This window comes from Mirounga angustirostris, unplaced genomic scaffold, assembly GCF_029215605.1.
Source record: "Mirounga angustirostris isolate CCGP_5_RB_7025 unplaced genomic scaffold, mMirAng1.0.hap1 SCAF_17, whole genome shotgun sequence".
NCBI classification, from domain to species: domain Eukaryota; kingdom Metazoa; phylum Chordata; class Mammalia; order Carnivora; family Phocidae; genus Mirounga; species Mirounga angustirostris.
The window spans coordinates 40,027,430-40,052,904 of record NW_026991725.1 but is presented as its reverse complement, the minus strand read 5'-3'; the positions used below and the strand labels follow the sequence as shown (position 1 = coordinate 40,052,904).

At 54.5% G+C, this 25,475-nt stretch overlaps 2 protein-coding genes, 1 long non-coding RNA gene and 1 other non-coding gene across 5 annotated transcripts; 2 read left to right on the top strand and 2 right to left on the bottom strand.

Annotated features, from left to right (window-relative positions):
* The first annotated feature begins 1,913 nt into the window (after window positions 1–1,913).
* ST6GALNAC2 (ST6 N-acetylgalactosaminide alpha-2,6-sialyltransferase 2) lies at window positions 1,914–17,310 on the top strand. The gene is made up of 9 exons (XM_045888391.3): window positions 1,914–2,140; window positions 6,288–6,348; window positions 10,076–10,250; window positions 10,872–11,040; window positions 11,429–11,567; window positions 12,976–13,079; window positions 14,847–14,930; window positions 16,060–16,159; window positions 17,143–17,310. The coding sequence occupies exons 1-9, from the start codon at window positions 2,016–2,018 to the stop codon at window positions 17,308–17,310; spliced, it is 1,125 nt and encodes a 374-aa protein (XP_045744347.1). The 5' UTR covers window positions 1,914–2,015.
* Window positions 13,977–14,846, top strand: LOC123853731 (uncharacterized). Its single transcript, XM_045888390.2, has one exon. It carries the CDS (start codon window positions 13,977–13,979, stop codon window positions 14,844–14,846), a length of 870 nt encoding a protein of 289 aa, XP_045744346.1.
* A 2,005-nt stretch (window positions 17,311–19,315) lies between the features above and the next one.
* LOC123853733 (uncharacterized) lies at window positions 19,316–25,207 on the bottom strand. 2 transcript variants are annotated; one of them, XR_010408665.1, is made up of 5 exons: window positions 25,078–25,207; window positions 23,982–24,163; window positions 21,390–21,497; window positions 21,016–21,058; window positions 19,316–19,721 (listed from the first exon to the last, which is right to left on the bottom strand). It is a non-coding gene; the product is annotated as an uncharacterized LOC123853733 (long non-coding RNA). The 2 variants fall into 2 exon arrangements; XR_010408666.1 differs by having other exon boundaries at window positions 24,085–24,163.
* Window positions 21,610–21,691, bottom strand: LOC123854806 (small nucleolar RNA R38). Its single transcript, XR_006793364.1, has one exon. It is a non-coding gene; the product is annotated as a small nucleolar RNA R38 (small nucleolar RNA).
* Window positions 25,208–25,475: the final 268 nt, after the last annotated feature.

Here is a 25,475-nt window from a genome sequence, read left to right as displayed (position 1 = left end):
TCAGGTCATGATCTCAGGGTCCTGGGATCGAGCCCCGCATCGGGTTCCCTGCTCAGTGCAGAGCCTGCTTCTCCCTCTGCCTCTGCCATTCCCTCTGCTTGTGCTCTTCTATCTCTCTGTCAAATAAATAAATAAAATCTTAAAAAAAAAAAAAAAAGAACACTAGATGGACAGATGGGAGGCCTTGGTCTGAGGTATTAAAGGCATAGGAGGTAGACTGGAGTCATTAACACAGGAGGTGGGGGGCCAACTCCCACACAGGAAGAGAACTCCCCCCCCCCCCCACACACACACCTTAAGGCTGGAGTCCAGACAGGTGGAGGCTGGGCTGTGGTGGGAGTCAAGTTTATAGTTTTAAGGATGGAAAGTTGAAGAAATGAATAGTTGGCATTGAATGACACTTTAGACCAGACAGACCTAACAGATATATACAGAATATTCCATCCAGAAACAGTGGAATACACATTCTTTTCAAGTGCACATGGAACATTCTCCAGGATAGATCACACATTAGGCCACAAAACAAGTCTCAGTAAATTTGAAAAGACTGAAAGAAGGAGGAGGAGGAGGAGGAGGAAGAGGAGGAGGAGGAGGAGGAAGAGGAGGAGGAGGAGAAATTAATAGGGATTCCCTTTTTCTCTATGAAGTAGAAGAGACATTTGGTGAGAGCAAGGGTGGGCGAGGGATTCACAGGCTCAGAGAGAGGGTCTGACGTTTTATTAACCACTGAAGAAAGGGGATAAGGTGCTGATCAAGGGATAAGTGACATCCACAGGGATTTTGAGGACTAAAACCCACAAAGGTGGAAATGAAAGAGTTGAAGCCATTGATTCTGAGTAGTGCCTGCCAAGAGGGTAGCAAGGAGCAGCTCACCCGGAGGGCAGTCTTGGAGTGAAGGGAAGAGCCATCCCATTGTGAGTGCCCTCCTGTGACCCCCCTGATTTGGCCCACATAGGAGGAGGTGAGCCTGAATGACCCATTCCTGCCCAGAGGCGCAGGCCCCAGCTTCTCGGGAAGACTTGCAGTGGGACAGATACCTGTTGCTGCACCCAGACTTCTCGCACACGTGAAGGACAGGCGAGGGCAGAACATTCCTGGAAGGGATGGGGTCCCTTTCATCCTTGAAGTTCCTGACAGCTGGGGGCTGCGGTATTTCACAAGCTTTGGAGGTCTAAGACCCTGGACTGCCTGCTGGAGAATATACCGTCCCACCTACTGCTCACTCCTGCGGAGGGCTCTGTTTCGGGGCGGGGGGGGGGGGGCGGTGCAAAGCTGCCCTGCCCTTCTAGGTGACGCCCTACCTGGTGACACCAGAGACCCCGGCGGCCCAGGACAGTCACCAAACGAGGGGAGGAATGGTCCCAGCTCCCCCCATCCATTCCACCCCGGCGGGAGTCCTACCTACCCCGCCCCTTCCACCTCCAACCCAGGGTGGGCTCCTCCATCCTCCCCGCCCCGCCTCAGCCGTCCTCGAGAACCGGCCCCTCATTTCTCCCGCCCTTCTGGAAGGAGCCGAGGTGCCGGGGCCAGGCCGACAGGTCCTGAGGGTCCTTCCGAGGGGAGCCCCCCTGCCGCGGCTTTCCCGGCGCCAGGCGCGCGGAAGCGGCGGGTGCGGGCCGGGAGCCCGCAGGGCGCGGCCCACCCGGCAGGTGGCGGCGTCTCCCGGCGCCCCGCCCCCCTCGCCGGCCCCCGGCCCGCGCGCGCCTGCCCTTGACCGCAGCGGGACGGCGGCCGGCCCAAACCCCCGCTCGCCCCAGCGCCCGGGGCGGAGAGCAGCGCCGGAGGGGCGCGGGCAGCTCCGCGAGCCGGGGGGCGACACGCTCGCTCCCGGGGCCCGCCGACGCGGCCCGCGAGGGTGCTGCGAGCCCGGGCAGGCGCGGAGCGGCAGGGCGGGGAGGCGCCGCGGGGGCTGGAGGAGGGCAGGGCGGCAGCCTCGGGGAGGCCGGCCCGGCTCACCGGGCCTCTGCCCTCCGCCCGGGACGGCGGCGGACCGGGCGCCCGCGGGCCGGGGCTGCATGGGGCTCCCGCGCGGCCCCCTCTTCTGGCTTCTGCTCCTGCTCGCGGCTGCCTGCTCGGGGGTCCTCTTCACTCTGTACTCCTCGGCAGTGGGGCCGTACCCGGGGCCCCGGTCCGGAGCCAGGTAGGGGCTGCGGCGCGGTCCGACGGGGGTGGCTCAGGGGACGCGCGGGGGACGCGCGGGGCGCCCAGCCCGGGCCCTCCGTCCGCCCGCCGCGTTGGCCTCGCTGGGGTGGCTCGCAGCGGGGACTCGGGCCGCGGCCTTTTGTCCCCGGAGCCTCCACCCGGGCGACCAACCTGCGCTGCCCGGGCCACAGCCTCTGCCGGGGTGCGAGAGGGACCTCGCGCCTTGCGCACCGGCCACTCGCTCCCCAAAGCCTTGTGGGTTCGTTCCCTCCGGCCGTGATTCGAAACACTTTTTCTATTGTCCAGATTTGGCTGGGTCGTCTGAGTCCGATAAAAAACAGCCCCGTTTTTGTCAGGAAGGCTCCCTCCCTAACGTCACATTTCTCTGACTCTACTTTTGGGGGAGGGACCCGAGACTCCCGGTTCCAACTTTGCCGGGATCCTCGGCTCGCCTGCGGCGGCTCGCCTTTCCCGCTCGCTCGGCCTGCGCCCTCCCCGCGCCCGGCGCCCCGCTCTTGCCCACCCGCTGTTTGCTCTGTTCATTTTGGATAACGCGCCGTCTGGGCGCGATCCGGCGAAGCGGCGGACCCCCCCCCCCCCGGGAACAGGGGCAGATCCTGGGCTCCATCCAAGTTCCCCTTCTCGAGCCTCCTCCGGGCTCCCCTCCCTCCCGCTCGCCCAGCGCACCTTCCTTGCATTTGTGCTCCGCGAGGATAAACCTACGAGCCTGTGTCTGGTAGGTGATGGTGCCAGTTACTGAGGAAGCCTCCAGAGAATTTGGTTTTGCGTCTGGGAGGCGGATCGAGCTGTGCGGGAGTCTGGATTTGGGAGGCCGCGAGGGCCCCCACAGGCTCGCCCACCGGCCTCGGGGCCGGGCTCTCCCCTCAGAGCACTTTCCCACCTGCGCGCCCCTCACCAAACCTTGCTCCAGGCATAACGGGATGAAAGGAAAGTTATCTGTTCTCAGGAAACGTGGTCAAAAGGCATCTAAAGTTGCAAAACAACACGAAACACCTGCAACTCATTATGAGCCCAGTCCCTCTAGAACAAAGGGTGTTCTAGCCGCTGGTACCTGGAATTACTTCATCCCCTTGTAGTCAGAAATTGCGTAAGGTGAGCGACTGAAAATTTGAGGGTGTTAAGAGAATCCTTTGTGAATTTTACGTAAAGATGTTTTGAAACATATTTCAGCATCCTTTGAAAGTATCTAATAAACTTTAAATGTGAGGTTGTTGAACATCCATTATGCCTCAACAAAGTTTTTACAGGTCTTTCATCTTTTATTTATTTTTTATTTTTTAAGAGATTTTATTTATTTATTTGAGAGAGAGAGAATGAGAGACAGAGAGCATGAGAGGGAGGAGGGTCAGAGGGAGAAGCAGACTCTCCACTGAGCAGGGAGCCCGATGTGGGACTCGATCCCGGGACTCCAGGATCATGACCTGAGCCGAAGGCAGTCGCTTAACCAACTGAGCCACCCAGGTGCCCTAAAGGTCTTTCATCTTTTAAAAAGCTAGTACAAGCCAAGAACTTGTCCGCTTTCTTGCTGTTCCCCTAATGTTGGCGATGTAGCTGAACCCCGGGGGTTGGCTGGGAGGGCCTCACTGTAGGAGGAGGGTATTTAGTGCCGGGAGAGGTGGGAAACTGGACCGTCTGGAGCAACTGGGAGCAGGCTGTGTGACCGCCCCCCACCACCCCCCACCTGGGGTGGGAAAGCAGATGGCCTGGCTAGCTGGAGAGCCCCGGGAGGGATGAGGGGTGGTGTTGGGACCCGGTCTTAACCACACCTGACAGCTCTCATTGAAGGCTAGAGAGTGGAACCCAGCCCAGGAATTTAACCATGGCAGAAGAATCTGGGTCAGGAGTTTCCAGGCATTGGGATAGCTAGACTTGTAAAAATAAATAAATAAATCTTTTTCATTGGTGGGGGAGGGGGCAGTGGTGAGGATAGAGATATAGGCCACCAGTTAGCTGCCAGTATCTGTTGTCAACATTATTTTGTAAAAGAAAGGACATCCAAGGGCCCAGAGTTCCTAAGCATGTGATCGAAATTGAGTAGATTTCTTTTCATGAGAAATGGCAGTTTGGCTTTCCCCGGTTTCAGTCACCCCCAGGCACACCAGGTCTGGGAGCAGATCAGCCTCCTCCTGACATAGAGACAGAGGTCGGTAGGAGCCTAATGGTAGTCAACAATGTGGCCACCGCTCCCCTCCGTCTCTTCACCTGGCCTATTTTGTCATCTCCCACTGTCACAAGAAGGGTGATATTTACCGAGTAAGATATTTACAGAGACCACACTCACGTTATACTGTTACGATCGTCCTATTTTATTATCAGTTATGGTTGTTAATCTCTTACTGTGCCTCATTTATAAATTAAACTTTATCATTCGTATGTATGTAGAGGAAAAAACATAGCTTGTACAGGGTTCGGTACTATCCACAGTTTCATCCACTGTGGGTCTTGGAGCTTACCCAAGCGGAGGGGAGGTCTACTGTACAAGGTCCTTATTTCTCCTCAGGCCGGTGACACTTCTGGGAGGGGCATAGGTGGACTGGCTCCCTTGCCCACCCCTTCCAGGCTCTCCACGCAGGTGTGTCTAGAAGCCCTGGGATTCCTAAGGAGGTCTGGGAGAAGTCACTGAGCACGGAGGGGTGCTCTGGAGATGAGCAGGCCTCCCTGAGGCTGGGGTGTTCAGGACAGCAAAACAGAACTGGGGTGGGGGGCTCTCCAGCCCGTCCCCAAGCTGCCCTGGCCAGCAGCTCCCTCATCTGGTTCTCAAACCTGGCTCACGCTAGAATCACCTGGGGAGGAGGCCTAGACCGGTCAGATCAGAACTACAGGGGTGAGGCCCTGGGCTCAAGGTGTTTTTCAGAAGCTCCCTGGGGATTCTCACCGGCCCTGACTGGGGTCCCAGTTCCTCTTCAAAGGGGGTCCTGTTATGCTGAGGAGAAGAACTACAGGATGGGGGGTGGGGCAGGTGGCCATCCGAGGGGGAAAGAGAGGGATGCGGGAAGGAATCATCCCTGCTCTTCCCCGGCTGCCCCTCCAGGGTCCTCTGGAAACCTGAAGTGAGGCAGGTCGCACGCTCCCTTGCAGCCCAATGGGCTCAGCACTGTCAGAAGCAAAAAAAAAAAAAAAAAAAAAAAGCAAGTAACAAGAGACCTTTATTTCCTTGCAAACTGCCTCCTGATCCAAAATCTTCCCCACCTGCTTTCTTGTGACTGGGCCGGTGAGGGGTCCCTGTCTTGAGAACAGAGGTGGGGTGGATACTTGGCCTGCAAGGCTAAAAAGAAGCCTCAGGCTTCCATGGGAAGCCTGACACCCTTTTGAATAGGCAAAGGCCCCTAGTCCTTCTGTTCTGTTTGCTCTCTCCTCTGATGCAGGGGCCGCCTGGCAGGTGGGAGTGGGGGTGGAGAGTAACATCAGCCCCTTCCCTCCCTCCCGAAGGGACAGTACAAGGTCCTTTCCCTTCTTCCTTTAGGTAACAATAGCTACCATTTAGAGGATGCTTTTTGTATGAGATAATCTTGAGTCTCTATGTGAACCCTTCTAACAACTGGAGATGTGATATGATTAATAATGATAATTAATCACTTGATTATATCTGCGGTCCAGATGCAGACACTGAGGCTCTGAGAAGTAACTTCCCTAGATCACGGGATACAAACCTAGGGAGTGAGGCTTCAGACCCCTGGCCTCCACAAGGAGCCACAGGGCAGGAGCCAGGAACAACGGCAGGACGACTGACCCCAAGAGGAAGGGGGACCACGTCAGTCATCTGGGACCAACCCCTCTGGGGCCTTGGCAGGGAGCTCCCTCAGAGGGCGGCAGGGGGCTGGCAAGCTTGCCTAGTGTATGTTTTCATCCTTGAACCAGATCTCACTGTTCTGTAAACTCCACATTTCTGCTGCTTGCCATGGGATTTCTTGGATTTCTGGGTTTAGAAGGCTGAGCAAAACATACTAATGTGACAATATTTTTGTTCCTAAAGAGGGAGACATGGGCAAAAATCAGAGCCTGGCAAGATCAAAGGAATGCCATCTTTGACTTTGACAGGCTTTGTCAGCCCCTGGAGCTAAGAGTCAGACAGAAGGTTCCGAGGGACAGGTCCGACCCCTGCTTTACTTCTGCTTCTCCCCCAGGAACGCCACATCGTCTCGAGCATTCTTTGGACGCAAGGCATCAAATGCTGGAACAAGAAAGGTACAATGGTCGACTCTTCTGGCAGTCTAGCATCTTCAAGTTAACGGGGAGGAGGGGACAAAGAAGAGCAAACGAGAACATTCTCGTGAGACTGTTGGGCAGGAGCTCTCTGGACCCTCTAAACATGACACGTCAAGCTGAGCAGCCAGCCAGTCCTGGCCACCAGGGTTCCCTGCACCCCAGGAGCAGAGAAGGGGTGTAGCCAGGAGAAGAGTTCTTAGGAAGTCTTAACTTTTTTTTTTTTAAGATTTTATTTATTTGACAGAGATAGCAAGAGCAGGAACACAAGCAGGGGGAGTGGGAGAGGGAGAAGCAGGCTTCCTGCCAAACAGGGAGCCCGATGCAGGACTCGATCCCAGGACCCCGGGATCATGACCCGAGCCAAAGGCAGACGCTTAACAAATGAGCCACCCAGGAGCCCAGAAGTCTTATCTTTAAAAGGCATGTGAGGAGCGCCTGGGTGGCTCAGTCGTTAAGCGTCTGCCTTCGGCTCAGGTCATGGTCCCAGGGTCCTGGGATCGAGCCCCGCATCGGGCTCCCTGCTTGGCGGGAGGCCTGCCTCTCCCGCCTCCACTACCCCTGCCTGTGCTCCTCTCTCACTGTGTCTCTCTCTGTCAAATAAATAAATAAAATCTTAAAAAAAAAAAAAGGCATGTGAATTTGACAATCTACTCAAAGTACCTTTTTTTTTTTTTTAAGATTTTATTTGTAAGTAATCTACACTCACCGTGGGGCTTGAACTCAACGACCCCGGGATCAAGAGTCACATGCCGTACAGACTGAGCTGGCCAGGTGCCTTCTTACTATAAAATTCACACATTTTTAACCTGCTCTCCATGGAGTAAACAAGCCGACCTTGGAAAGATGCTCCATGCTTGCACAGGGGGTTGAGAACCTTCTAGGCCCTGCTCCATCACAAATTGTGCTGCCTCGAGCACTTTACCCATGTTCTCTCACAAAAGCCGCATGGCAACCCTGTCCTGTAGCTTTTACAGATGGACACAGCGAGGCACAGAGAGATCAGGTCCTGGGTTTAAGAGTTGTGTTCATGCCCAAGAGACCAACCTGGGACTTGTTAGCTGAGGCCTGCGGGGGAAAAAGATTCCACTTCATGTAGAACGTAGTGACAGCTAAGCTGTTTTAGAGACAGAGCAAGTAGCCCTGGGCCGGTGAGGGGTCCCTGTCTTGAGAACAGAGGTGGGGTGGATACTTGGCCTGCAAGGCTAAAAAGAAGCCTCAGGCATCTTATGGGACATCTTTTAAGTTTCCTAAAGCCCTGAGCACCTTGAGCTGCTTGATGCGAACGGACATATCCCCACTGGGTTTTTTGTTTTTTGTTTTTAAGATTTTTATTTATTTGACAGAGAGAGATAGCGAGAGCAGGAACACAAGCAGGGGGAGTGGGAGAGGGAGAAGCAGGCCTCCTGCCGAGCAGGGAGCCCGATGTGGGACTCGATTCCAGGACCCTGGGATCATGACCTGAGCCGAAGGCAGACGCTTAATGACTGAGCCACCCAGGCGCCCTCCCCACTGGGTTTTAAAAAAAGGACTCGAGGTGGCTTTTGGATACACACACCAAGGCAAAAATATAAAATAGAATAAAATGAAGAAATGGCCAAAGGAAAAATAAAGGTAGGAGAATAAGACAGTGTCATGTAGAGAAGTGCATGAACGATGGGCCACATCGTTCCGTATTCCCTATCCCATAAATAAGGAATAGGCCATAGATCTGGCTCTGAGCTTCCTGGTGGCCACAGTGAAGAGGGAAATTTGCCATTGTGTCCATGAGGTAATAGCAAGCCAGCTGCCCAAGTGAAGTACAGCCTTTCCTAATACAAAGACTGAAGAGTGTTCTCCTGGCATCTCTTAAAGAAGGCCCTGGAAAACATCCCAAAGATGAACTGAAAGGTAGTGAAATTAGTAGTTGGTTCTGCTACAATGCTTGCTTTGAAAATGTGAATTTGTTCCAATAAGATGGGTATCTTAGGAAACAATTTGAGCATAACACAAACTTTTGTTTGCTTCTGAGTGACTCTGTCATTGAGAACACTAAGGTTAAATGCAGAGAACTGCACCCAACCGAAGGGAGCCTCGAAGGAATTCACAAAATGTACACACATGCGCCCTTCAGATATGCACTTCATTGTTCTCTAACCCTCTTTGCACTACTTCACAGTAACTCACCAGCTGCCAGCCTCCTGAAGCTCACTCACACAGGCAAACGGCAAGTCTTCTCCAAGGTCAAGGGCCATATGTTTAGTGGAACATGGTAGATCTTAACCACAGGACGTGTGAGGCTGTGCCTCCATCTTTGTTAGGCCCCTCGTTTGTCCTGTCATCCATCACTGACAAAGCTTTTGAGTGTTGTGCCACTCATCCCATTTCCCCAAAAGCCCTGTGGTTTTGACTGCACCCATTTTGCATAGTGTGGTGGTTTTTAGGCATCCATAGGTAATGTTATAGCAGAAATTATTGCATAGTTCCTTCCTGCATTGGTCAAACCAGCAGTCTTTTTTTTTTTTTTAAAGATTTTATTTATTTATTTGAGAGAGAGAGAGAATGAGAGACAGAGAGCACCAGAGGGCAGAGGGCAGAGGGGGAAGCAGACCCCCCCCGCCGAGCAGGGAGCCCGATGCGGGACTCGATCCAGGGACTCCAGGACCATGACCTGAGCCGAAGGCAGTCGCTTAACCAACTGAGCCACCCAGGCGCCCTCAAACCAGCAGTCTTAACAAAGAGCCCCCTTCAGTGGGAAGGGTAGCCCCATCCAGGGCGAGGCAGTGCAGGATTCAGACATTGGGGGTTGCAGGCAAATGGGGTGGGACCCTCTTCAGTACCCTCCCTCAAGGTCCCTGCGCGCAGAGGCACTGTATATTTTCCTAGAGCTTCTGAAAGGAATTAGCACAAACTGGGGTGTTGAAAATAAGAGAAATTGATTTTTTCACAGTTCCAGACTCCAGAATCCAAAATCAAAGGGTCAGCAGGGCCACCTTCCTGAAAGTTCCAGGGAAGAATCCTTCCTTGCCTCTTCTAGTTTCTGGTGGCGCCAGAGGTTCTGTGGCTTATGGCCAGGCCACTCCAGTCTCCGTGTGTCTTCACGGGCTTTATAAGGACGCCAGTCATTGGATGAGGGCCCACCCTAAACTAGTATGACGTCATCCTAATTAATTACATCTGCAAAGACCATATTCCCAAATAAGGTCACATTCTGAGGTTCTGGGCAGACACACGGGGGCGGGGGGACACTAGTCAACCCAGTCCAGGTACCACCTGTATGAAAATGATCATAATCTTTCCAGCAGCCCGTCCCATACAAATCTTACAGTGAGAACAGCCAGAGCTAGGATTTGGATCCAAGCTGACGGATTCCAAAGCCCAGGCTGCAATTCCTCCACCAAAGGGCAGGCGGGTCTTACCCATTTGGTGGGAAAACGCCCCAGGGTTGCTCTAAGTGTGAAGTGAAGGAGTAAGAGGCCAGAGCCACCAGGCCCTGGATAGGTGGCATCCAGGAGAGAGAGGACTGGGCAGGGTAAATCCAGAAAGCTCTCTGACCCCCACCACGCCGCTGTGCCACAAGCCAGCTCAGCCGGCAGGTCTGGGGGTGGACCAAGTCTGGGGGCGAAGCTCCTCCAACCAGCCTGCAGGGCCTGCACGCTCCTAGGAAGGTTGCCACCAGCCACAGCCCCCAGCTAAGGGAGCTCGGCACTCTCTGTCTCCTGCCCCACAGAGCCCGCACTGCCGACACTCACTTTATCTGGCCATCCAGAAGCACCCCCACTTCCGTGCCCTGTTCGAGCTCTCCACTCCAGTGCTGCTCTCGGGGGGCCTCTTGACTCAGGAGCTCTGGGACAGACTGAGCCAGCACAAAGCCCCCTATGGCTGGCAGGGGCTCTCCCGCCAAGGTAATTGGAAGTGGCTGCTGCTTGCCGAGCCCTCTGGCCCCAGAGAATCCCTTCCTCCTGCTTTTGGCCCAGGTGCCAGCCCTGCCGTCACAGGACCCCCCACCTCCCTGCTCCCCCCCACCCCCCCGCCCCTTTCTTTCCAGGAAGGTCTCAGGGCTCAACCCCCCCCCGACTGCTGTGTGACTCCTGCCATACCTACCAGCCCCTACAAGCACGAGGGGGTCAGGGAGGGGGCTTGATGTGCCTGCTGACCAGCGCTCACCTCCTGGGGCCAGCGTCCCAAGGCGGCTGAGAACGGGCTGGGGGTCCTCAGCCAGCCTGCCCATGGTTCCCGCTGTGGGAAACCGCCCAGAGCACCCCCTGCCCTTCAATCGGCCTCACATTTTATCGTGGAGCATACGGTCTTGAGAGGACTAGTTATTCGAGTTCTTGAGGTGACTGAGGGTACAGCCAAATCCTCCCCCCCCCAGTTCAGCCTGCATGGCCCCACTGACATTTTGCTCTCCCCCCGCCCTCTGTGCCTTGGATGGGGCTGGTGTCAGGCCTCTGGCAGGGGGCGTGCCAGAAACAGTCTCAGGACAGCCCCCGCTCATGACGCCCTGCCTGGTCTGGCACCCACAGCCATCAACTCCACCCTGAGCCTCCTGAATGGCTCAGAGAGCTCCAAGCTGTTCGCCGCCTCCGGGAAGCCGCTCTCCACGTGCATCCGGTGTGCGGTGGTGGGGAACGGAGGCATCCTGAATGGCTCCCGCCAGGGGCTGAACATCGATGCCCATGACTACGTGTTCAGGTATGCGGCGCAGGAGCCAGGGAGGAGGTGGGAGAGGAGCTGGGAATGGAGCTAGTCCCCAGCCAGCCCCTGGGGGAGCAGCCTCTGGGAGGGCCATGGCCGTCGGGACGGGCAGGCGGGCCTGGACGAAGGCCTACGTGCAGACAGACCCCGAAGATGGGAGTGCCAGCAGGGAGGGAGCCGCCGGGGCCAGATGTGCCCATTTCACAGGCCATCCCTTGAGGTCTGGTGGAGCAGGGACGGGCTGGATGGGGCACTGGTGCTGCCTTGGGCAAGGGGCACGGTCTGCACAGAGGCCTGGGGGCAGGCGCGGCAGAACCCCGGGGAAGGAAGTACACACACAGCATGTGTGACCATCGGGAGGCTGACGGACCTCTGTTTGGACCAGACTCAACGGTGCTGTGATCAAAGGCTTCGAGAAGGATGTGGGCACCAAGACCTCCTTCTACGGCTTCACTGTGAACACAATGAAGAACTCCCTCATCTCCTACTGGAACTTGGGCTTCACCTCCGTGCCACAAGGCCAGGTGAGGCTTCTGAGGGGCCTGCCACTGTCACTGACGGTCGGTGGCACTGTTCCCGGAGTCCCCTCTGTGAGGCGAACCACAGCGGCCCCAGTCCAGTAGATGGAGAGCTTGTGCCAGGATCCTGGGTGCATGTGATGGGGCCACTGAGGAGGGGGATCTGGGCAGGGACACCCCGTGGTTTCTGGCAGCACAGAACTGCTCTGGAGTAGAGCATGAAAGCCTAATATTCACTGGAAGCTTATGGGGTGCCAGGCTCTTTATGGGATGCCATGTCAGCCCCATTTTACTGCTGAGGAGACTAAGGCTGGGTGCCCTTCCTTCAGCAAGGTCTCCCCCCTCCCCCCGACCCAGAGCTCACGCTACACACAGGGGAAGGGTACTTAGCGCCTCTTCTGTTCCCGGCACTAAACATGGTCAGCTGCCTGTTTCCTGATGGCAGCACATCCATCCAAGGCCACCACGCAGCTAAAATCAGCAACTCCAGGCCCCTCTGACCACACTAGCACTAGGGCTGTCTCCCATTTCCCTGAGCTGCGCTCCTGATCCCACAGCAGCCTAGAAGGGAGGCTGAGGTTCAAAGGCATGGAACCGCGTGCCCAGCCAGGGAGCAGGGGAGCCAGAATTCGAGGCCACCCACTGCCTGCGGCTTGTGCAGTCTCACCCAGTTGTGGGAACACTGCTCCTCCCTTCAAGAGCCGTCTGCGTGCCACATAAAGAGGGGAGATCCCAGGATAAGGGCTCTGTGGTGCTCGATAAGACCGGGCCGAGTTTCTGGAAGCTTCCTCCTCTGAGCAGGAAATCCAGGAGTGTCGTAGACACAGCAGGACCTCTCTTAGCTCGTGACAGAACAAAAGAGAGCAGCTTTTATTTCTGGCCACACTACCTGTATGAGTTACCACTGCGTTAATAAATTACCCCAGACTTGGTAAACGACAAACATTTATTATCTTACAGTTTCAGGGGGTCAGGAATTCGGGAACAGCTTAGCACAATGGTCTTGGCTCAGGATCAGCAGGGGCTATGGGCACTTGAAGGCTTGAAGGAGGCCAGAGTCAAGATGGCGCCTCTCTAGGCTATAGAGTGTCCCCAGGTCATGGTGGCTCACTTCACCCAGTGCGAGGGGTCCCAGGGAGCTTTATAGCCTCGTCTCCAAGGTCACACACCATCCCTTCCTCTTCTTCCTATTCATTAGTCACTCAAGGGGATGGCAGGTAAGCCTCACCTACCAGATTTGTGACCACGCACTGAAACCACCATGGTACCCAGGGGTGGGGGTGACAGGCAGAGAGCAGAAATTCCCCCATCAGGACAGGTGGCAGGACCGGGTGGAGGGCTGAGCAGGCACTGGACACAGTCTTGTTCGGGGGGGCCAGGGGGGACTGGCTCAGGGTCTCTGTTGCCCTGACAGGAACTGCGCTATATCTTCATCCCCTCTGACATCCGGGACTACGTGATGCTGAGATCGGCCATTCTGGGTGTGCCTGTCCCCGAGGGCCCTGATAAAGGGGACAGGTGAGCAGCAAAGCGGCTGTGGGGTGTGGTAGTGCTGGGACCACTGTCAGGCTGGGAAAGTGGGTGAGGACAGCAAGAAAATCCCCAAGAATTCAGTCGACTGTTGGGGAATTACGCTCTTTTTTCCTACCCCCAGAGCAGCCCAGGTAACCCTCCTGGTCCCCAGGAGCCCGCCTGATGAGGTGGGCTGTAGCCCTGAAGGGCCGCTTTTCTGAGTGGAGCAGGTAGGCCCGGCTCCCCAGCTTCGGGCTGCTGGCCCCTACCCCACACAGCCCCCCAGCCGGCAGCACAGGCCCCGCTCGTCCACTCCAGACTCTGCTGGCTTGCTGAGCACACTGTGTCTGGAAGCAGAGTCGGGGGGCCGGTATCCATGGCCCTCATCCCAGTGGGCACCCTCCCAGGACTGTGCCTGTGAAACGGAGAGCAGGTGATGTGGGCCCAGTGTCCTGCAAAGAGAGAACAAAGGGCACTCTGTCTTTTCTCCCCCACCTTCCCGGGCAGTAGGCCCGTGTCCAGCTCTTTTGAACCATGTCCTGGCCTCAGCCGAACCTTCTCCCTGTGGTGCTGAGACCATTTCTTGTCCCAAAGTCAAGTCCTTAGAAATCCATGCCACCTCTGCAGCCACGAAGACCAGCCTTCCTATCTCAGTGCTTCTGGACCATGCCGCCCACCCCCGAAAGAGCAGATTCTGAGGTCCTTAGGGGTTAAGCCCTCAAAGGCCAGGCCTGCTTACTCTGGCCCACCTGCACCCCGCCCCCCCTTGTGACAATCCAACAATCACTTGTGACACCGCAGCTGGTCATGAGGGGGGGGGCTTTGTGACACGGGGGGGACTGGGCTCTTGGGGGGGCTGGCTCAGAGACATCGATCGGGTGGTCGTAAGCCTCCCCAACACCAATGAGCTCCCCCTCCCATACCCCCAATCCATCCCCTACCCAGTCCCCCTCCCAGTCCCGGTCCAACCATATCGCCTCTTCCAACCAGCAGGCCTATTCCAGCTCTGGTGGCTCAGCCCCTTCTCCATCCCCCACCCGGGGGTCTTCCTCCCGGCCCCCCTCTCACCCTGCCACCCCATCTGCCTCACAGCCCTCTTCCCGGGCTTCGTCCCTGACCCCCAGCCCTCATATCCAACATGTGCCCCGAGGGTCTTCCCAAAACCCCACTCCACCCACCTCCAAATCTCCTTCCCAATCTGGCTTGAAATCCCTCTCTCGAAACTCTTCCCAAACGCCTCCCGTGCCTATCCCCCGGTCCCCTTCCCACAGCCCCGCCACCTCAGCCTCCTACATCGGACCCATTCGGGGCATCCCCTCCCACATCGCCCCCTACGTGCCCCGCTTCCTGAAGGAACCCCCCTTCTTCCAGCCGCCCACCATACCCCTGCCCCAGAACCAGTGCTTCCCCTGCTCCTTCCCCTGCCCGGCCCGGGAGCCCCCTCCTATCCCGGACTCTCTCTACTTCCCCCTGCTCCCACCTCCTCCCCACCACCCCCGGGTCAACTGCTCCTTCCGGACCCCTCCCGCCCTGTTCACGCCCCCCTCCTCTCTCACCTACACCCTGCCCACTGAGGTCCTGGTGAGCGGAAAGCCACACGTGGTGCCCACGGTGTTGCCGGCCACCTTCTACACGCCCTTCTCCCGTTACTACCCCCAGCCCCGCCCGCACCGCGCGCACCGCCGCAGGCCCAGTGCCTTTCCCCTCACCTCACTCTCCAACTTGCCCTACGACGGCCCGGGCCGCTCTGTCCACTTCTTCCATGGGTCCTAGGCCTCAGACCTATTTCGGACCAGAAGCCTCTGCCAGGAAATTCAAGCTACTACATCCAGACTTCATCAGCTACCTGAGGGAGAGGTAGGTGTGTGTGTGGGGGGGGGCGGTGCACAAAGAACAGCTCCTCCCTCCATCCCCCCTGCACACCAGCCCATCACTGCAGGTCCTTTATGGCCCAGACACTGTAACCCACAGCGAGAGCTAACCTGTATTGGGCCCAAACACAGGCAGTCCAAGGCGACCACAGGGAGGAACCTGGAAATACCCGCCTGATCTCACCCCTCCTTCCCTCCCTCAGTCCCTCTCCCCCTACCAGTGGTTCCAATATGTGTGTGTGTGGGGGGGGGGGTCACGTGCCCCTCTGTGGAGACATTCTGGTTGTCATTAGGTAAGCAGCACTACCAGGCAGACACAGGGATGCTGTTGAGCATCATACAATACACAGAATGCCCCTGCAACAAAGAATTATTTGGCCCAAAACGTCAGTAGTGCCATGGCTGAGAAGCCCTGCTGTCACCCCCTGGCTGGCATCCCCAGAGAGCAGGTGGCGAATGGCGAGTGGATCTGGGGAGACCGACTGGAGCCGGCACTCACAGCCCCACTCAGCAGAGGAAGAAACAGGCTCGGAGAGGCTAGGCGGTTTGGCTGGCAAGGCGTAGATGTGAATCCGGGCTGAGGTCAGGCCTGTGGCCACCGCACTGGGCCTCACTTTTGCATTCTGAGAGTGTGTGTGCACGCTTCTCTCACCAGTGACTCCAGGCCCAGGACCTGGGTGCCCTGCCCCTCATGTCCCTCATAAGGGATTCTTGCTGGGCCGAAGTCTGTGGAAAGAAAGAAACCTAGGTCTCGGGCTAAATAGGCCACCTGTCCCCTACCCACTGTGGTTACTTAGCCCAGGGGTGAAGGCAGGGTGTTGCAGAGAGGAAAGGGGACTCAGGCTGGGTTCACGCTTCTAGAGTGGGAGAGGATCCCTGGGGTTCTTCTGCACAGGCCTGCTCCTCTTTCTCACCCCACTCTGTTACCCACACTTGGGCGTTTGCTTCATTTGGGTTTTTTCCTATAAATGGGGAATGGACTGCACTAGAAGAGCCAGGAAGTTCTGAACGGTTTTCCAGGCCATCTGAACTGGTGGCTGGAAAGCCGAAGGGCACAACCATCGAGTGAGACCTACACCTCTTTCTTGAGTTTTGATGCCGCTTTTCGTCTCCAGGTTTTTGAAATCAAAGTTGATTAACACAAATTTTGGAAACCTATATATGCCTAGTACTGGGGCCCTCATGCTGCTGACGGCTTTGCACACCTGTGACCAGGTAAGAGGCCTTCCCTTTCGGGAGCCCACAGCAGCAGAGGACAGGTGTGGGTGGAACCTAATCTGATCCATGATAACCCCTACAGGAGGCCTGTCACCCCCAGGCCTGGGACTCGGCCTCTGCCCTCTGGGGAAGGGATTCTCCAGCTGCAGGAGCAAAAGCTGGTCTCTGGAAGGGGCAGGAGGGAGTGCCACTCCTGAGCTACCTCCACGTGGGCTACGCAGGGGCCTTTCCAGGGCAGGTGCTGGGCCAGCCTTGCCCTCCTCCAGGAGCCACCTGCCCACGCACCTCTGTCCTTCACCCCTGTGGTATTTAAGGCGCATGTTATCAAATTGTTCTTGTGAAAGCAAAATCGCAAAAGGAGTGGATAAGGACATCCTTCTAGAACTGGGCTGGGCAGCAGGTTTAGCCTTCCACAACCGTTGAAATCACTGCCTGAGACGTCCCCAGTGCCGCCCACATGAGTCCAGCAGAGGTTGAGAAGCACTTTTCAGAGAAGGGCAGTGAGCCACACTAAAGCCAGGACAAGAGCTGGAGATCAAGGGCCGCTCCACGACGCTGTCCTATTCCTTTTCCCAATTTGTTCAAAGCAGCAGTCTCTTGACTGTGCTCCCATCAGAACGAGCAAGTAGTAATGGGCGTTTGTCTCCACCTCGAGCTTAACGAAGGAGATCACGAATCACAGACCCGACTCTGAATCCCAGCCTGGCCACTAGCTAGCTCGTGACTGAGGACATGTCCGGTTATCTCTCCGAGCGCTTCCCCACTTGTAAAATGGGGATAATACCTGAGATTATCCTGAGGCTGAGAGAACGTGTACAAGAGCCAGGGCCCGCTGTTAGCTCGAGCTCCAACTATTGTTTATGTGTGTCTTGGACAAGGCGGGGGCGGGGGGGGACCGTGCCTTTCCCAATTCATGTCACTTCACAATTCTGTCTGCACAGAGCTCAGTAAATGCTAATTCAATGACTATCCTTGTCCAGGTTAGTGCCTATGGATTTATCACAAGCAACTACTGGAAATTCTCTGACCACTATTTCGAGCGAATAAAGAAACCACTGATATTCTATGTCAACCACGACCTCTCCCTGGAAGCCACCCTGTGGAAGAACCTGCACAAGGCCGGCATCCTTCAATTGTACCAGCGCTGACCCGGAGGTAACCAAGCCCTTTGTTCTCGCAGAGCCGTGGACCCGTGGCCCCGGCCCCTCACGTGGCCTAAGCGGCCTCGGGTCTTTTCAGCCTCTGAGAAGGGCTCCAGCTCCCCTCCACCCACCCCTTCTTCTCTAGAGAACATTAAGAGGTGGATTTGTGACTCACTGAAGCTTGTTCATTGTGGGACACCCCATTTTGTTCTTGGGTTTCTCCAAGAAAACTCCCCTCTGGGTTGGAGACAGACATCCCGACCTTGGGTGAAGGGAAAAGACTGCTCTGCTGGATGTTTTAAAACTGAAGGTAACACAAGATGAGATTGTGACCCTCACCAGCGAAGGGCAAACCTGCTTCGGAGCAGAGGATCTCAAAGCCAGCAGCTGGTACAGAACCTGAGGATGTCGGTGCGACTGCAGACATGTCCATGGACCAGGGTCAAGCAGCAGGAGGCTCACACTCCACAGCCAGACCCTCCCACGAGCACGTCCAGCTCCCAGCACCTCCACGACGACGGGCTCTTAAGACACGCCTAAACCACCTGAGAACATGACCACTTGCCTCCTCCTGCCCCATGATAAAGCGGGAGCACAAACGGCAGAATGTAATTTGAACTAGGTACTTGAATAAATGACAGGATGACCCTTGTGTCTTTTCTGTGTGTTGGGGAGGGGGCTGGGGGTGGTACACCACAGTGTTTAGCATGCAGATCACTCAGAAAATTCAAGAACGATGGGCCAGCCCTGGTAATTTGACAGGGGTCAACTGCACAGAGGGCTGCCGGCCTAAGTCGTAACGGATGGATTACCACCTGGCCACCGGAAAGACGACACGATCAGGTAATGAACCCTCAGCTTCACATCATGGCTTCAGTAAATCTGGGCTTAGATGATAGGCAGTTTCCTTTTAGACAGAGCACATGGGCCTCTGTTGGAAGGGTAAGTCTCAACTAACCAAGATATCACCATATATAGGCCTTAAGCCCTGGGATTTACTGGCCTAAGGACTAGTAGCTCGAGTCTGATCTGCTCCACTGTCCAAAGCCTGCCTGAGGGGGTACGGATCACCACTGGCTAATTCACCAAGGCCCAGGACCTGGCCTCCGGCTCCATGGTTTTGGAAGGCAGATCCTATGAGCATGTTTTAGAGGGATGAACTGTCACTGGAATCAAACTACTTTAGAAATTCAGGTATGTGATCAAAGACCTGGGCATTCATGTCAGAGGCAGCTGCTTGAACCCACCACTTCCTGCAGCTGGCGAGCAGCGTAGGCTGGAGGGGAGTAGCAAGCAGGAGGCCAAGGCCTCTCCCTTTAGCTTGGCAACATCGAACTGTCCCTTGATCTCAAAGACAGCAGTGTCCCAAGTATATTTCTCTGGAAAGAATTATTGGCCTGGGAAGAACACCATCAAATGTGGGAAACCTGGTACCAAGTAATCAGTCCCTTCTGCCACCTGACAGTGACCTTTACTAGTAAAGAAATCCAACTGCCCTGGTAAGCTAGCATAGCCTAAGTCAGGACGCCTGGCCTCCTTGTATCCAGGACACTTGTCCTTATTCCCGTCGCATCTGTAGCTATCAGAACCTAGGTCAATCCGTTACACTTGAGAAATGCTGACGTTATGTTTGTGGGTGGTAACCCATTAAGAGGGGCAGAAAATCAATTTAGTGGGGAACTTCTAAAACATGATTGCATCCTATGAAACTCGGGGGACCTCAGTGGCTCAGTCGGTTAAGTGTCCCACTCTTAGGGAGAGGAAGCAGACTCCCCGCTGAGCACAGGGCCCAGACGTGTCTGACTTGATGTGATTTCAGCTGGTGGTCTCAGGGTTATGAGATCGAACCCCCCGTTGAGCATGGAGTTTGCTTGTGACTCTCTCTCCCTCTGCCCCTCTTAAAAAACAAACAGTATTCTGTGAAACCTTCATTTACGTAAGAACATGTTAGCTAAGTCACAGAATAAAACCCCAGTATGAGGGTCTCAACGTGAAATCCATGTTACAAAAATCCATTTTTAAAAACTTTTATTTGCGCTTCAAAATTTAAGCCCAAGATACAGTAACTTCACAGGAAATCCACTCTGAGAAACCTCTTTCTAGGCGGAGCGCCTGCTTCCCCTCAGTCTCCCCAAAACAGAGCACACACATATTAACCCTTTTCGGTTCACAATCATGCCCTCTTGCCAGCACCCCAGCTACACCCACATCAGCTAAACCGTGGCATTCTGGATGTTACACCCTGATTTGACTGCCAGCGGGACGAGCTGTCACTCAAATTCTTTGGCTCCTTTTGCAGACCAAGTCCAAAGAATTCTTCAATTAGTCTCCCTTTGGGGGATTACTTTGCAGGCACTAACAATTAGCAACAGAGGCCGTGCTGCTCCACCTGCCATCGCCTGTCCTGAGGAGATAACCTGCAAGACCAAAGGAGAGTCATTTGATGGATCAGTCAAGCAGGGGACTCAAAATTGAAAGCCAAACTGAATGAAGAGAAGGCAATCGTAGCAGCGCTCACTGTAACCAAACATTAGGCCCATGCTGTTGAGGGGACCACCGGGCACAGAATGCGTCAAAGCAGGCTGCTAGGATTCCCAGAAGACCCGGAACTGCAGCCTGCCCTCGGGAGCTAATGCGCAAAGGGAGCAGGGTCTGGCAAGGGGCCAGGGAAGAACCACCACGAAGCACTGGGGACATTCTCATTCAACCCCTTTCTGGAGGTTAAGCTTTTCAAGTCAAACCTAAAGGTCTACGTGAGTCCCGTGGTGCAGTCAAATCTACTCCGCAGGAACAATAAGGCAAGAAGTCAACTTCCCGACTTGCTAAAACATATACTTTTACTGGGGCCAGTTTTCAGGCTTATTAAATCCCACCCCAAATCTAGCTTTCTTGGTAACTGAACAATTATGTGACCTTAAATACAAAAAGCCCATACATAGCCCCCAATTTCAACAGAAAAAGGCCATCTGCCCACTCTAAGGCTGGCATTTAAATGGGAACAAAGCCAGACACCCTCCCGGCCCAGTATCACTGGGCTACTTCCTTGTTCGCATGACAGCCCCTCAGCCCTCGGCTACCCCAGGAGAAGCCCCATGCCCATCATGTTGTCCAGACCTGATCTCAGCTAACCCTAGGAGAGCTCCCTGGTGTAGTAAACAAAGCACCTGGAAACCAAACAGCTCTGCTGGTGCCATGCCTTCTTTCCTCAGTGTCACCATGTGGTGCAGAGGTAGGTCACAGTCCTGTCGCAACCGGCAGACTTCCGACATTCCCGTCGGTTTCAAAGACTGCATTCATTTCCTCGAAATATGGGACAAGCGCTCTTTCATTCCACAGTAAGAACATGACCCACACCTGGGCTACTTGCCCATTTCTGCCCCCTCTGAGAGCCTGTACCCCAGGAATATCGATCAAGGGGCCTAGAGTGCGACAGGGCAGCCACACCATCAGTTTTCAAGCTGCAGAGGGACGATGCACTCGACTGGGGTCTTCGCAGGGTAGACAATTCCATCTGGAGTCCGTTCAGATTGATCCCTGATAAAGCCTCAACTTCTAAGAGCAAAGAGCCAAACCCCAATGCCTCAGAATAGATGGTTTCCCCTCAGCCGAGATGTTCAGACAGGGATAACTAACCATCATAGGCTTGTGGGGCTTCCTAGGGACACGAAAGATGGCAACAAAGACCACAAGCAACAGAGTTCTTTCACTTACTTCAGGCAAAGCAGGTCAGTTCTGTCTCACACACCGCAGACATCTAGCAAAGAAAACAAACCCACATTAGGGGCGCCTGGGTGGCTCAGTCGTTAAGCGTCTGCCTTTGGCTCAGGTCCTGATCCCGGGGTCCTGGGATCGAGCCCCGCATCGGGCTCCCTGCTCCGCGGGAAGCCTGCTTCTCCCTCTCCCACTCCCCCTGCTTGTGTTCCCTCTCTCGCTGTGTCTCTCCCTGTCAAAAAATAAAATCTTAAAAAAAAAAAAAAAACAAACCCATGTTAAAATCTCCCTGCCACTCAGCACAATCCTAAACCCGAGGCAGGAGCAGCAAAACAAACATCCCATCCAAGTCTACTTGGAAGGGCTCTACTTACGTCCGAAAGCAAAGTCTCCACTTCGGGGCCAGGGCAGCGGACGAGGCGCTACCTATCTGCTTCTGCAGGATCCTTTTCCAGCCGCAGAAACCGAGGCTGAGACTGCACCTGGCAAGAAGAAATTGCAAAAGAAAAACCTACTCAAGATATACACAGGTTAACTCTCAAGTAGCTCACCCTCAAATCTGGCCTCCATTTTTTTATAAAGCAAACTTGGGAACTGAGTTTCAGACATCCATATTCCACAGAAAGGCCTTTCTTTGCCTTCAGACAGGGATAACTTTAGATCATCATGGACTCAGCTCCCACCAATCCTCCAGCCCACGGGCCGACCCTTCTAGCAGAGGGAGACCACTTTTTCCTTACAAAATTCTGCTTTGCTTCCCTCATTAGGAATTCTCAATCTTGTCTACTTTATTAAAAGAACTTTCCTTCAAGGTAAAAACTGCTGATACCTAGTGCCCAGAGGTACCCAGCATCCCAGACCTGACTCACTGACACTTCCTGCCCCCTCCCCTTTTTAAAAGATTTTATTTATTTATATGACCGAGAGAAACACAGCGAGAGAGGGAACACAAGCGGGGGGAGTGGGAGAGGGAGAAGCAGGCTTCCCGCGGAGCAGGGAGCCCGATGTGGGGCTCGATCCCAGGACCCTGGGATCACGACCTGAGCCAAAGGCAGACGCTTAACGACTGAGCCACCCAGGCGCCCCTACTTCCTGCCCTTTTAAAGACAGAGTCTACCCTGGCACAAAGTACCTGATAGCAGAGTATGTGTGGGGTGTATATTCCAGTGTCAGTAAAATGTGCGGTTACTCCTTTGGGACATTCTGTTGAAGGCCAGCTGTACAAAGGGAACCCGCTGCCAGAAGGCACCATCACACAAGGTCATTTCTCTTTCACTCACCTCTGCATACACAATGATCCACAGAGCTAGATCAGTTTTTTTTTAGTAGAGGATTATAGATCTGCCCCCAAGAGCTACTTAAAAATAGCCAGTGCTATAATCTTGTTGTAATAAAAATCCCTGAGCTATAAGTAGATCAGATCATCTAACTGTTCCTATATGACTGCTCTTGGGATGGCCACGCAATTCTCAGGCCTCAATCAAGGGTCATTCTCATCCATGGCTGGAGGTGTACTTCTAACACTTTGTAGGCGCCTTGGATATACAGCCAGGTCTGGAAAGCAGTAACCAGATTTTACAAAGAAATAAGGCTCTGGTGGGCTTATCTGGTAACAGGGTGGGACTAGGGCCCGGGATCTCTCATGTTAGTCTAATACAAAGTTTCTTTTCTTTTTTAAAGATTTTATTTATTTATTTGACAGAGAGAGAGAGAGAGACAGCGAGAGAGGGAACACAAGCAGGGGGAGTGGGAGAGGGTGAAGCAGGCTTCCAGCTGAGCAGGGAGCCCGATGTGGGGCTCGATCCCAGGACCCTGGGATCATGACCTGAGCCGAAGACAGACGCTTAACCGACTGAGCCACTCAGGCGCCCCTAATACAAAGTTTCAATCTCAGCTCTGACATTCTGGGTGGGTAGTTCTCTGTGGCGGGGGCTGTCTTGTGCATTGTAGGATACTTAGCAGCACCCATTAGACCCCAATAGCATGCTCTACTCCAGTGGAGAACAACTGGGCTAATTGTAACTCAATTATTTCTCAACGAAACTGAAAAAAGGTAATAGCCCCCTCACAAAATTTGCCGTTTTTATGGTTCTTTAAAAAACAAGAAACAGGTGCGCCTGGGTGGCTCAGTTGTTAAGCGTCTGCCTTCGGCTCAGGTCATGAGCCCAGGGTCCTGGGATCGAGCCCCGCATCGAGCCCCGCATCGGGCTCCCTGCTCAGCGGGAAGCCTGCTTCTCCCTCTCCCACTCCCCCTGCTTGTGTTCCCTCTTCCTGTGTCTCTCTCTGTCCAATAAATAACATCTTTAAAAACAAAATAAAACACAAGAAACAGCTGTATTAACTCTAAGCCTCAGTTTGTTTGCTCAGTAGCAAAGGAGAAAATATCTACTCCACTTAAGATTGTTTAACAAGTAGTTTGGGAGACTGCTTGGCAAGGAGGCTAGCAGAGTTCCACACTCCTCCCCTTACCTGGGCAGGAACAATCCTGGGAGGCTCACAACCTTGAAATCTAACTAGACACTAAAGGGACGCTAATCTCTGCAATTCTGCTGAAGAGCTAAAAAAAAATCTTCCCATTTAATAGAATTTTCATCAAAAAAATCCTTACACTCAACATCTTAAGATGATGGTTTTCACTTGACTTTTTTCAGAGTCTACAGTCAACACCTTTAATCTCTAAGGGAAATGTACTTCGTTCCAATGTCAAGATGTTATCTCAAGATTGGTATTTAAAAAGCTGAGCCTCAAGGCATCAGAACTCTTCACAAAAGATGTCCTTTCAGACAAGGATAACTTTAAATCATCCACAAATATTTCTAAACCCCAGCCAACCAAACCCATTTCCTAAGTCTCCCTCCCATCCCTGTGCAGCAACCCTTTTGATTCCAAACAGTGACACCTAGTGGCCCCAAATCACACTGGCACGGGCCCGGCTCATTTCCGGATTCGGGGTCCATTTTTCTCACCCTAACTGGATTTATGCGTCCACGCGTTCATAAAACTGAACTTAAAACCAGAATAAAGTGTGAGGCTGCGGTAGGTGGCGGGCCTTCCGGCATCCATCCTTACTCATTTCAGGGATGCATTCGTTACTTTTAAGCTTCAACCTGCAGGTCTGCTGCTGTCTCCGCAGATGCCAAAGAAAAGCCTGTGGGGAATGAAAAAATGAGCTTGGAAGGTGGGTTGTAGAATTATGGCTTTCCAAAATCGACAATCCCATTTACGACTGTCTATAGGATTAAATAAAAACTACTGATTAGGGCCGTCCTCAAGGCACTCTAGGAGGGACTTGACTCGGACGTTAACACTCGATGTGAACTAAGAACTGCCACCCGCTGGGCCGCCTGGGTGGCTCAGTCGGTTGAGCCACTGCCTTCGGCTCAGGTCATGATCCTGGAGTCCCGGGATCGAGTCCCGCATCGGGCTCCCTGCTCGGCGGGGAGCCTGCTTCTCCCTCTGACCCTCCCCCCTCTCATGCTCTATGTCATTCTCTCTCAAATAAATAAATGCAATCTTTAAAAAAATAAAATAAAATAGGGCGCCTGGGTGGCTCAGTTGGTTGAGCCACTGCCTTCCGCTCAGGTCATGATCCTGGAGTCCCGGGATCGAGTCCCGCATCGGGCTCCCTGCTCGGCGGGGAGCCTGCTTCTCCCTCTGACCCTCCCCCCTCTCATGCTCTATGTCATTCTCTCTCTCAAATAAATAAATAAAATCTTAAAAAAAAAAAAAAGAACTGCCACCCGCAGCCTGCCCCGTGGGCGGGCCTCGGAGACCCGCCGGGCACACGGTGGTTGTGCGACGCACGAGGCTGCACAGGCTGGGAGAACCTCTCCCGCCCCAGGAGGGGCCCTCTAACTCCAAAGGAGGGCCTGAGCGCTCTCCCTTCAATCATCAACACTCGCGCCCTTCTGCGTCTTCCGAGCCGGTATTTCCACTAAGCCTCCCAACCACCCTAGAAGGGAGACCGGTTTATCGACACCATCCCGCCTCTGAGGCAGGGGAGGCCGAATGAAGTTGCGCCGGGCCAAGGAAGATCTCGTTTCCCCACCTCCACAGCCTTACCGCAGCCAAAGGCCCGAGAACGCTCGCCCCGTTGGATCCAGCCAGAAGCCGCCATGCCTCCCAGCCACGCGGCCTGCCCCGAAAAGAAGGTGGAGCCGCGCCTGCGCACACGTCCCCTCAGCAGTCTCGCGAGAGCTCGCGCGATGTTGAGAAAGGGCTCAGGGGAAATGTAGTCCAAACAACCGCCGATGGGGGCGGCCGCATTCTCAGCGGGACTCTGGACGTGGGGGTAAGATGGTGGCCGCCACCAGGGACAGTAGAGACCCCGGGGTGGGAGGCCTGATCTTGGAAGAAAACGAAGATGGACGGTTGCTTCAGCTACAGTCATTTATCTCCTGAGTCCACAGACTGTCCCTGGCCGAGACTGGGGTGGCGCAGAAAGTTCGAGGGGGCCTCAC

What these genes read in the sequence shown, in the direction of transcription:
- ST6GALNAC2 (XM_045888391.3), top strand. Translation starts at nt 2,016, where the DNA reads ATGGGGCTCCCGCGCGGCCCCCTCTTCTGGCTTCTGCTCCTGCTCGCG. An exon ending in GGGCCCCGGTCCGGAGCCAG is followed by an intron (nt 2,141 to 6,287) that starts GTAGGGGCTGCG and finishes CTTCTCCCCCAG; the next exon opens with GAACGCCACATCGTCTCGAG. An exon ending in ATCAGCTACCTGAGGGAGAG is followed by an intron (nt 14,931 to 16,059) that starts GTAGGTGTGTGT and finishes TTTCGTCTCCAG; the next exon opens with GTTTTTGAAATCAAAGTTGA.
- LOC123853731 (XM_045888390.2), top strand. Translation starts at nt 13,977, where the DNA reads ATGAGCTCCCCCTCCCATACCCCCAATCCATCCCCTACCCAGTCCCCC.